Source organism: Mustela putorius, unplaced genomic scaffold (genome assembly GCF_011764305.1).
Source record: "Mustela putorius furo isolate JIRA1106 unplaced genomic scaffold, ASM1176430v1.1 tig00000854_pilon_pilon_pilon, whole genome shotgun sequence".
Taxonomy (NCBI): domain Eukaryota; kingdom Metazoa; phylum Chordata; class Mammalia; order Carnivora; family Mustelidae; genus Mustela; species Mustela putorius.
In genome coordinates, this window is record NW_025421496.1 from 7,511,597 (window position 1) to 7,524,304 (window position 12,708).

Here is a 12,708-nt window from a genome sequence, read left to right on the forward strand (position 1 = left end):
ATTTGGAGAAATATGCAGCAGATTGACACATGTGGGTTTTCCCAGGACATAAAAAAAAAAGTAATGTCATGTACAATGTCATTCTGGCTACACCTTTAGAATATGGTTCTGAATGGCAATGTAGTTTCTAGTATTGGATCTTTTCCCTTTAAACAGAAAAGATGACAGGAACCTACACACTTGTTTCTGGCTATTGACCTGTTCGAATATCTTTGTTTCAGAGTCAAGTCTTCTGGAAATTACTGTTTAAGATGTTTTGCTTTTTAACATGAGCATACACTCATATTTTGAAATCGGGCGTTTTCTTAATAGAGCTTATATGTTGAAACACAAAACATCCACACTTTGACACTGGTTAAAAAAAAAAAATGTATATGGTGGTTACTTTGTAAACCAGACCAGAGGCCTTAACATTGCATAATAAACCAACACAGTGGTGGGAATGCTTTCCCTGGAGGGTTCAGATTCTTAAATTGTTAATGTTACGAAGAAAACTATTTGTCTAAGGAGAATAAAAAATCGCTGATTTGTAATTTTGCTTGTTTCTTCTGATGAAGAAGAACTGCATTAAATTGGGTAACACACAGTTCTCAGCTGTAGGTCTGCAGAGGACCAGAACGCAGCGCAAGTCTCATGCCCTTCAAATACGGATGATCACTCACCACTTTGAAAGCAGGTCAGTGTATCGACAGGTTAGTTACATTTATGTTATTCTCCCCTCTCTGTCCTTTTCCCACTTTATTTTCATTTATTTTTCTTTTCTTCCTCCCAGTTTCAGTTCCAGGAATCATACTTTTTTGAGACTATTATGAAGACATGGCCAGTTTTTCACATACCACGACTATCTGACCGTTACGGTGAGTTTCATTTCACATGTTTTTGAGTCTGTTAATATTAAGGCTTGTTCTTAGAATCTATGGTTGTGGTACATCTCCTTCAGTCTACAGATTTAAAAATTTTTTTAAATTTTTAAGTCATCTTTCTACCCAACGTGGGGCTCGAGCTCAAAACCCTGAGATCAAGAGTCATGTACTCCACCGACTGAGCCAGCCAGGGGCCCCTGTCTACCGGTCTTCAATTAATTAATGAGTCGCTCTGCTTCCATCTTTGATCAAAAATATGATTGCTTTTGCCAGTAACTTTGCAACATGTCATTTTTCACTCGCAGAGTGTAGCTACATTTTCTGTGTTCTGGTGACACTTTGCCCTTTGAAATTAGGTGTGGAATTGTTTTTTTATTTCCTCCGTGGTGTTTTGCCTCTCATTCCCACCCCCCCTTCTAAGGAAGAATTGAAAAAAACTTACTGTGAACTTTCAAGTTTCTCTTATTTCAGATTAGGTCTGTGTTAACTGTGATTTTCAACTTTGTATTTTTAAGAGCAACTTGCTCATAGGAATTTGTCTTTGGAAGGGTTGGTTCAATCTCTCCTTGGAGAAGAACACTAGATTGAGAATAAAAATCCTGTGTTTTTGGCCATACTCTGTCACTAACTAGATCAGTGACATTGGCCTAATGGCATGATCTTGTTTATACCTCACTCACTGAAAGATGAGGAGGTTGGGGCAGATAATTTTTAACTAATTTAGAGTCTGGTATACTTCTGACATTCTATGCTTCTACTTTTATTTTTCTGGAATGTGAGAATAAAAGATGGTCCTGTGCATACTGCAACTGTTACCTGTGACTTTCTCAAGCAGATTAATAAATCTAGGCCATTGGCTTGCAATCTTTAACCTTTAGTAGTTTCACCTAGTGATCAACACCCTTGAGTTTACTAAAGACAGTACTGTTAAAACAGGAAGAGGCTGTATTTCTATCTGTAAATGTGACTAAGTCAAGCTTTTAAAATCCATTTTTAAAAATCCATTTTTAAGTAGCTGCTGACCAGGTATGCAACCACGAAAAAGAAGGAAGGCCAAAGAACAGAAAACCAACCCAGCCACACACCAAGCAGAAGCTCCTATGGGTCAGCAGCAAGCACAAGCACCCTTCAGCCCTCTTTGAAAAGATGTCACCACGCGCATGGGGAGGTATACCGATGCCTGAGGCAAACACGATGCCTGGCCAGTGCTGTGTTCAAGCCCCCTACCTTGCAGCCTTCACACGTGATCACTCCGTAGTGGATCCCGGAGGACTTATCGCCACAAATTTTGCATGGTATCACTTCAATTTGTGCTGAAAGGGGAAAAGACACATTTTGAGTTTCATCCTTTTGCTCTCCTGTCTCCTTCCCCACCTCTTCCCAGCATGACCTTAGGATTTGAGGACGCTGGAGTGGGGTCGCCCACCACTCCTGGAGAGAAAGGACAGCCATCTACCACCGTTTGCTTTGTTTTTCTAAAACTGAAATATATAAGCAGGGATCAGAAGTTTTCTAAACTCTTAGTTCACTGCTTCCTCTTTTTTAAGCTTGACCTGGTTACTAAGTTGACTCAAAAATCCCTTGAACCTGTGGCTTTGGTTCTCTTATTTTGCACTTCAAACACGAGGTCACTGAGAGCTATCCCATGCCTCATTTCAATAGCATTTTAAATAAGTAAATAAAGCAAAACTGGAAGGGATGGTGGAGGCTTTATACATGATGTGGCTGGACGTTTACTGGTGAAAATGTCAACGGAGACAATATGTATTGATCATACTCCACATGACCACGAAACTAATAAAAGTTATCGACACAAGATATTATAAATTAAGGACACAAATAATTTCACTAATATAACAAAATTAATCCATGGAGAAATCAGGGGAAAATGATAAAAACAGGTGGCTACTATGACTTTAATATAAACAAAGTAATTTCATGGGGATGAAGACATCTGGGCTGAGTTTGAAGATTGTGTACGATGAGGTTAGGCCGGTGTGAAGGGCAAAGGGCATTTCTGCCAGCAGAATGGAACAGAAGAGATCTGGAGTGACAGTGCCTCATGATCATTGACAATGGCTCACAGACAACTCAGCTCTACTGGAAACGTGGGCCATGTGGTTGGGTAGAGGGAGTGATAGGAGATTATGGAGTTCCTGGGAGTTAGTAGAGGAATTTTCACCTGATGCCACTGGCCATAAGGATTCAAGGAAGGGAACAGGGTGAAGACATGTTGGAAGTGGTGGTTTGGGTCCTTCAGAAGGGTGGGTTCAGCCAGTTGAACAAAATGAAGCAGAAGACCAATTCAAAGGCTATTCCAAAGCTGGTGTTAGGAGATCAAAGTATGGACTCCATCAGTGGCAGGAGAAAGGGAGAGAAGAAGCAAATAGGAATTTCAATTGGGATCAACAGAAGAAAGGACACAGAGGTGGAGACTGATGGAGAATCAAAGGTGACTTCAGCTTCACCCTTGAGGGTCAGGTTCAACAGCAGGTTTGACACAAATGGGGCTGCTGGTAAGGCAACTATTTTGTGGAATGTGGTGGAGCATGGGATTTCCATCTTGCCTGTGGGCACAGGTAGGCACCTGTAGATGGAAACTTGTGGAAAGATGATTTTAAGTCATCAGCATTGAGGTTATGGATGAATCCATGAGATAAACTTTATTTAGAATATAGTAATTCCTATGTCTCTGGTAGTATTCTAAGTGCTGTTAAAATTGTACACACCAGGAAGAGCTGCTATTCCTGTTCCCAATTTAAAATAATTATGCAAAATATGCCTCAAAATGCTTTGTACATCAATCTGCCGTTTGGATGCTTTTCTACAGTTTCTCACCCTGGAATATACAAAACAGATAAATGTAAGACATAACCCTCTTTCTCTTATTGTTTTGCATTTTTTAAAAAGAGAATACTTAGCTTTAGGAGAGTGTATTCAATTTTTTGAAACCAAGTATTTCATGGTAAGTTCAAGTCATCTTTATGAGCAAAAAAATTCAGCGTTATGGCCCTATTTTTCGTATGAGAAAACTGAGGATCGAAGTGGTTAATGATGCCCTTGAGCTGGTTTGGGAGATGGCAACTAGAAATTAGCCAGCCTTCCCAATACTTTGTTCAATAACCCTTTCCCTGCCTACCTCAGGTTTCGGACATGAATACAATTTTGAATTCCTATATTAGTCCAATAGCACCAGCCAGAGATAATGATAAAAACATCAGGAAATGAGACAAAGTCAACTAAAACAGTTATGAGCCTAAGTATTTATATTAGTTCTGTTCCTTTAGCTTTCAAATGAGATGAACTGGTAATTGTTTTCAAGGTTTTGTGATGGGGGAAAAATGTGAGAGTTGATGTAATTCTATTCTCTTTTCCTGGATTCCTGTCCTTAATCTGTTACTGATTGGGTCCACGGCCAAGACCAAATTCTTGTTCTTTGGTTTATCAAGTTTAGCTGACAAACGTCATAGATTGGTGAAGATTAAATGAGATATTTTATGTGAAGTGCCTTGCAAAGAGTAAAGAACTACAAAATGTCAGTCTTCATCAGCATCAGAACTATTGTTAGCTGGTATTTCTAATGCTATTGGACAAGAATTATGACAGACCACGTTATTATTCCTCTATTACAAAATCTTATTTAAGAAACTCAAAAGAGTGACACTATACATTATTTGTACTTTTTTTTTTTAAGTGATAACCTTTCAAACAGGGGATTCTTTATAATGATTACAAAACTGACTAAAAATAACAGGTATCCGCTGTACAGTTGTTAGGCGTCTATGATATTAAGTCAGAGGCACTCTTTGCATAAATTACTCCCCAGGGAGTAACTTACACGTGGGGAGAATCTGCTTCAATAAGTTCTTAATTATAAAATGATCTAACTCTAAAGGAAATGAAAATAGAGGTAATTTGCCCCCCAGGGTGTGAGAAGATGTTTTTGAAAGCCACAAAGGTTATCTTATACAACTTGGAAAATACAAATGGGAGAAGGAATGATTCGATAGAGCATCTGCATATTTATACATATTTATTATCCCAGCTCAACGTGTAATCCTGAAGAACCATAAACATTTTAACAGTATTTTTAAAGAGAAAGAAAAGGGCATATGTGTGTTGCTATGTGTAGGAAGGCATTATCAACTGGAAACCAAGGACTGTTTTTACCTATCATGGCAGAACAGGTCATCTGAGGCGTATTATAGGTAAAGATAAATTTAAATAATTTAAAGGACTAATCCTATTCCTTTGCCTTCATTTAAAAAAAACTGCTTCTGCGCTACAACATCACAACTCGTCCTATGTATTTTATAAAGCACGTCTTCAAGGCAGAGAATTTCGGACACTGATTAGGACAACGAGGACGTTACTGCTCCAATGGACACTTCTAAACGTCCGGCCAGTACTCCAGGCACGGTCTGGTAGGCAGTTATCTTGCAGTGAACGCAGATCTGCAGACATGCTATTTATCACAGGTCCAAGCTGAACGTCCAGGGAGGATGTGGTGGCTTGGACCACACCAGCTGTAACAGTGAAGGCGCTCTAAGGTAACTGAAGGGGGAGTTCAACTGTCCTGCTTTTGTGCGACTCGTGGATTAATTCAACAATAGTGTTCTCTGAGAGACAAACACAGAGGAGCCGCGATGCCCTGAGAGACGGCTTGAGATGTGCTCATTTCACAGTTTCCCCATTTCTTATATCTTCTGCTCACTTCCATTTTCCTACTGGCAATCCTCTGTGAAGACTTAACATTTTATTTACCAACTAGATCTTTTTGTTATAAAAGCAATCCTAGATAGTATTTCGGAAATGATATTCATACAATATCAAAGACTATCATGAAAGATTTGAAAGAATTTGATGTTTTACCTTATAAAAGATCACATTAGGAAGTACAATTAGTTTAATACTCCCTGATTTGGCAGGAAGGTCCTATTCGATAATTATCAACTAGTCACAGTTGGTCTCTTCTTTGAAGATGGCAGTTCTCTCTTCTCCCCCTGTCCCCCGGTACCTCCTGAAGGCTCTCCCTTGCTTAGAGCCCCTTACTACAGCAGCGCATGAAGTCACCGTGTGTTTAGTGCTTCCTGAGGATCAAAATGTACATATCTTTTGTTCTGCTCCCTCAGAACCCCCCGCTGCTGAAGGCAGGTGTGAAGTTAGATTAACTAATCCAGGTGAATGCATGCACTAGGAAATGCATCAAAATACCTTCATTCTTAAAAGAATCCACCAGGCACGGTAGTAATAGTGGACTGTTCAGGTATTGTCTGGTTGAAGGAAACTGCGGATGTTCTTGTGGCACTCAATCCCCACTCCAACAACTCAACCTGGCCATTTTTATCATCAGGGCATTTTAAGTCCGTGGAGGAAAGTGTCCAAGTTAAAACAACAAATATATATATATATATATATATATATATATATAATTTATTTGACAGAGAGGGAGAGAGATCACAAGTGGGGGGAATGACCAGCAGAGGGAGAGGGAGAACCAGGGTCCCCAGTCAGCAGAGTGCTCAACATGGGGCTTGATCCCAGAACCCTAGGATCATGACCTGAGCCAAAGACAGATGCTTAACTGACTGAACCACCCAGGTGCCTCAGGACTTTTTTTAAAAAAAATTTTCTGAGACCAAAGATCATTTGTATGACTCCTAAAAGCAGTAGTCCTAATTTTCTTTCTTTCAGTACAACCAAGAGATTCCACATAGTCCCTTTTAAGCAGGGGTGCCTGGGTGGCTCAGCTGGTTAAGTATTTGCCTTCAGCTCAGGTCATGATCTCAGGGTCCAGGGATCAAACCCCACATCAGCTCCCTGCTCAGGGGAGAGTCTGCTCTCCTCCTCCTCTATCTCTCTCTCTCTCATAAATAAAATCTTTAAAAAAAAAAAAAAGGCTTTAAGCAATACAGATTTCCCATGTTTGGAGTGAGGAGAAGTAATCAGAATCTTGCGATTGGGGTGGATATATATTTTGGAAGAGATCCGCAAGTGATTCTGCTACAGTGAAGCTCCCTCCCATTGAGGATTAAATGAATCAAGCTGTGAACTAGGAACTCTGTAGCATGTGAACCACCTGCAAAGGAAATAAAGCCCAGGGACAAGCCTATAATCTGAAATTACTAAGGAGTGACCAAGAAGTTTCTATTTGTTTGCTGACCTTTGGTTTGGGGTTTACTATTAGCATCTTTTGTTTTCTGCTTTTCTTCTTTTTCTTTTTAAAAAGATTTATTCATTTATTTGAGGGGGGCTGGGGCAGAGAGAGAGGGAGAATCTCAAGCAGACGACCCACTGAGAGTGAAGCCAGGGTCAGGGCTCGATCCCAGGACCCTGAGATCATGATCTGAGGTGAAATTAAGAGTCGGATGCCCAGTGGACTGAGCCACCCAGGCACCCCCATTTTTCTTTTCCTGAAGGGAAATAAGAAACATCTGCCCCATCAGCAATAACTTCCATTCCTGGATACCGGGTTTACCCCTCAGTTTCTGTTTCCCAGAATTTTAGTTATGCTAAAAGTGGGCAGAGCAGGAAAAACTCTTACTGTCTGAGTGAAGCAAAATTTGCACATACAAAACTTCCAATAAGGTTGACTATTTTGGTTAAAATTCCTTTTGCACATGGTCTCAGTAGTTGTGTAAGTTGCGGCTCACCTACCGTTTGTGGCAAGTCCTAATTAAAATCCCTGTTCATAGTCCCTCCCTCTCTCACTGGCAGACTGGTAAATTTCTACCTCTATCGGGCATACAATCTTCTGATGTCACAGAAGAGCAAACCTACAGGATAAAGCAAGTATTTCTAAGATCTGGTTTCAGTGCAACTCTGATTTATCAGAAAAGAGCGGAAGTGTGGAAAAATGAGACCCTTAGGAAAAAAGCAGAAGTCTTTGAGCTTTTATATCACGCTATGTGGTGACTCTAAAAGATTCCTGACATCGGATCAGGTCTGTGTTCACGTGTGTCTCAACAGGGCGCACAGCATCTTTAATCCCAGCTTCCTGCTTAAATACCAAAACCAGTGCATGCAACTCAGTACACTCTAATTCCTACGAGAATTCCTCTAATTCCTCTATCAGCATTTGGGATCTCCTTTTCTTCTTAAACTCTCCTCTGTAATATTCTGGGTGGTAGACTGTGTGAACCTTTGGTTCCATTCAGTTTAGACAGACAGCTTCTGAATGACCTGCAGGTAACATTTATTTTTATATTATTATATCCCATATGTCACTGGGAACAAGATTAAGAAAAAATTGCTATCATATGAGAATGGCAAAAAATGATTTTTTTCAAAGGCCTGATTTATAGGATTATCATGAAGGGCGTTGATTTATCTTCCAGAGGAACATTGTGCCCCAAAGAGTTGCTTGCTGACTCTAACTCCTCAATAGACCAAAACAACAGAGAACGAGAATGAGACCAACAAAGGACAGTAGCAGCAATTAGTATCATCATCAATAGCAATTACTGAGAGTAAGTTAAATATCCCCCTTGGAAGTCGTAGTGGTTTTAAACTCATTATTTATGAATTGATTCCCATTAGCTACATCTTATCCTATCAGAGTTTTAATTACAACAAGATAATGTGTGTTTAGGATCTGACATCATTCAGGATAAAAGAGTCATGTCTTTGGTGACCACCCACAGTGTGGTCTGCACACCAGTGGCACTGGCACGACCTGGGGGCATGTCAGAAATGCCTCGAATCAAGACTTTCCCAAGACCAACTGAATCAGAATTTGCTTTTTAACAAGCTGCCTAGGACAGCATTCAGGTTTAAGAACTGCCCAGTGATGTCCAGGCAATTACAGCTGTAGCTATTCTGAGAACTAATGGAATTTTTAATTTCTCTGGCATTAAGGGAAATGAAAAAGTTTATGGCACTCAGGAAAAGGAGTTTCTACTGTTGTCTGTTAGGTATATCTCTTTTGTTCAAAAGGCAGGAGGAAGGACACTCAAAGAATTTGTTACAAAAAACCCTTGTCATTAATTGACAAGGCAGAAGAAAGAGAAGCCAGTGTATGACCAGAAACATCTTGCATTACTGTAATTAACACTCGGTGTACTGGGTTTCCTTTACAGATTTTAACGATTGTCAGCTGGGTCTACATCTCTTCACACTGTAACCCTGTGTGGTAGTATGTCTCCTCCCCACCCCCCGCCCCGCTTTCTGCAGACCTGTTTTTGGGGTCTGACCACTACTAGCTCACTCACTGGATGCTCTTCAAAAAAAGCCTTTCAAGGAGATTTTAAAAAGTAGTTTTTCTATTTTAAATTTTTAATCACACAAAGTTTACTCCATTTTGGTGGAGATAAGGAGGTCAAACAATATTTGCAAAGAGATGAGCTCATTTCAGCTCTCTGTGGTAATCCTGGAGAGGATACCTTCGGAAGGCTACTCCATCTGGAGGAGCCATATTCACTAACACAGAGCTCAGTAGTCATGATGGTTTCTCACTGCATTCCTCCCATCCATCATCACGCTGTCCTGAGCCCTACGATCAAAGTGTGGTCCCTTACCAGCTCACTAGAAATTCAGGCCTTAGGGGCACTTGGGTGGCTCAGTTGGTTGAGCGACTGCCTTAGGCTCAGGTCATGATCCCAGAATCCCGGGATCGAGCCTGCATCCAGCTCCCAGCTCCATGAGGAGTCTGCTTCTCCCTCTGACCTTCTCCCCTGTCATTCTCTCACTCTCTATCAAATAAATAAAATCTTTAAAAATAAAAAAAAAAAAAGGGGGCGCCTGGGTGGCTTGGTTGGTTGAGCCGCTGCCTTCGGCTTGGGTCATGGTCTCAGGGTCCTGGGATCGAGCGGGGAGCCTGCTTCCTCCTCTCTCTCTCTCTGCCTGCCTCTCTGCCTACTTGTGATCTCCTCTGTCAAATAAATAAATAAAATCTTTTAAAAAAAAAAACTTAAAAAAAAAAAAAAGAAATTCAGGCCTTAGTTTCTACCTTGGACCAAGATAATCAGAATCTGCATTGTAACAATGTTTCTGTGATTCATACAGTGAAATTTGAGAAGTCCTGGAAGAAAGAAAGAGAAGGTATTCTATAATTTAACTCTCAGAGTGTCTACCCCTAAACCACAACTCCATGTGAGGAGACTTTCATCTCAAAAAAAAAAAAAAAAAAAGACATGGGGCACCCGGCTGGCTTAATCGGAAGAGCATGTGACTCCTGATATCAGGGTCATGAACTTGATTCCCACATGGGAGTACAGAAATTACTTAAATAAATTTTAAAAACTTAAAAGGAGATGTGTATTCTTGAGAGCTAATTTTTTTCAGTTATAAAAAGAAGAAAACAGCGATTATTTTGCTTCAGTGAAAAACCAGTCTCTCTGCAGTTCCTTCTTTTGTTTCTGAGCCTCTTTCTCTAGTCTTCATTTAGCTGAAATCTTCAACAGAAAGCTCATGTTTATGCAGCACCCCCTTCACTGAAGGAGAACAGGAATGGAGAACTCCACACACCAAGTCACACACAGATGACTCAGAGAGAACAGGCAGACTTCATTCCCTTGATAAAAATTCAAAAACAGCAAAACCCCCTCTTTCTGGGAGATGAAAAAATATAGCTTTTCTTTGTTAAATATCAAATTGCATTAAGACAGACAGGAAAAAAATATTAGAAAACAAGAATGTGACCGAGGGCTTCTAACCAAAATATTCAAAGAGTTTTCAAAATTTAAAAAAAAAAATGGGCAAAAGACCAGAAAAGACACCACAGCAATGATGTATGGATGGCAAATCAGCATATGAGGAGATGTTCAATGTTGTATGTCATTAGGGAATTAGAAATTAAAACAACCTTGTGATGCCACTACACACTTACCAGAATGATTAAAATCTAAAAAACAAAACAAAATGATAATATCAAATGCTGGCAAGGATGCAGAGCAAAAGGAATGCTTATTTGTTGCTGGTGGGAATGCGAAATGGGACAGCAGCTTTGGAAGGAAGTATGGCAGTTTCTTATAAAACTACATGGTCTGACCATATGACCCAGCAACTGAATTGGCAACCTACATCCACACAAAAACCTTTGCATTAATGTTGCTGGCCACTTTATTCATACTTGTCCCACAAAAGAGATACTCTTTAATAGGTGAGTGGATAAACCAACTACATTGCATCCAGACAAGGAATATCATTCAGTGATTAAAAAGAAGGGAGCTGGGGCACCTGGGTGGCTCAGTGGGTTAAGCCTCTGCCTTCGGCTCAGGTCATGATCTCAGGGTCCTGGGATCGAGCCCCGCATCTGGCTCTCTGCTCAGCAGAGAGCCTGCTTCCTCCTCTCTCTCTCTGCCTGCCTCTGCCTACTTGTGGTCTCTGTCTCTTGTGGTCTCTGTGGTCTTAAAAAAAAAAAAAAAGGAAGGGAGCTATGAAGCCATGAAAAGACATGGAAGAATCACATAGGCATAGGGTAAGTGAAAGAAGGCAGTGTAATTCCAACCATATTACATTTTGAAAAAGGCAAAATAGAGACAGTAAGAAAACAAAAAAATCAGTGCTTGCCACAGATTCAGGGGAAGGAGGGGAATATAAATAGGTGAAACAAAGAATTGTTAGGTTAGTGAAATTATTGTGCATGGTATAATGATGCATAAATATCTATCCATTGGTCAACACCCATAGAATGATACAACATAGAGTAAACCTGATATAAAGTATGGACTGTAGTTAATAATGGATCAGTATGGGCTGCCCCAACTTTTTACTAAACATGCCTCCAGATGCAAGGGACACAAAAGCAAAAATGAACCATTGGGGTTCAAGATAAAAAACCTTCTGCACAGTGGAGGAAACAATCAACAAAACTAAAAGATAACCTACAGAATGGTAGAAGATATTTGCAAATGACATATCAGATTAAGGGCTAGTATCCAAAATCTATAAGGAACTTCTCAAACTCAACACTCATCATCAGGAAAATACAAGTCAAAACCACAGTGAGAGACCACCGGTCATAATGGCTAAAATTAACAGCTCAGGAAACAACAGATATTGGTGAGGATGAAGAGAAAGGGGAGTCCTTTTACACTGTTGGTTGGAATGCACACTGGTACAGCCACTCTGGAAAACAGTACGGCGGGTCCTCAAAAATTTAAAAATAGAGCTACCCTATGTAGTAATATTACATTACCCTATGTAGTGGTTGTGCATAATATGGAATATTATTACATAATATTTCATAATTATGTAATAGTGCATACCTAATATGCACTATTAGGTATTTATCCTAAGGATACAAAAATAGTGATTCAAAGGGGTACCGGTACACCAGTGTTTACAGCAGCAATGTCCAACAGCCAAACGATGGAAGGTGTCCACTGAGAGATGAATGGATAAAGAAGATGAGGTGTATATGTATGTATGTATTTAGGTGTATATAGATATATATAGATCTTTACACACACACACACACACACACACACACACAATGGCATAAAACCCAGCCATCAAGAAGAATGAAATCTTGCCATTTATAACGATGTGGATGGAACTAGAGTGTATTATTCTAAGCAAAGTAAGTCAGTCAGAGAAAGACAAATACCATATGATTTCACTCATATGTGGAACTTAAGAAACAAAACTTATGTATATAGGGTAAAGGAAGGAAAAAATAGAGTAAGATAAAAACAGAGAGGAAGGCAAACCAAAAGAGAAACTTAACTCTAGGGAATAATCTCCGGGCTGCTGGAGGGGAGGTAGGTGAGGGGATGAGGGTAACTGGGTGATGGGCAGTTAGGAGGGCACTTGATGTAATGAACACTGGTGTTCCATGCAGCTGATGAATCACAACATTCTACCTCTGAAACTAACAATAGAAAAATCTAAAAATAGTAAAAAA

The 12,708-nt window shown here is 40.0% G+C and overlaps 1 protein-coding gene across 1 annotated transcript in view; it reads right to left on the bottom strand.

Annotated features, from left to right (window-relative positions):
• Nucleotides 1–12,708, bottom strand: part of RORB (RAR related orphan receptor B) — a 192,349-nt gene that overhangs the window by 57,524 nt on the left and 122,117 nt on the right. The window contains exon 2 of the mRNA XM_004769199.3: nt 2,091–2,176. Coding sequence (XP_004769256.1) covers nt 2,091–2,176 — 86 coding nt within the window. The remainder of the gene's footprint in view (nt 1–2,090; nt 2,177–12,708) is intronic.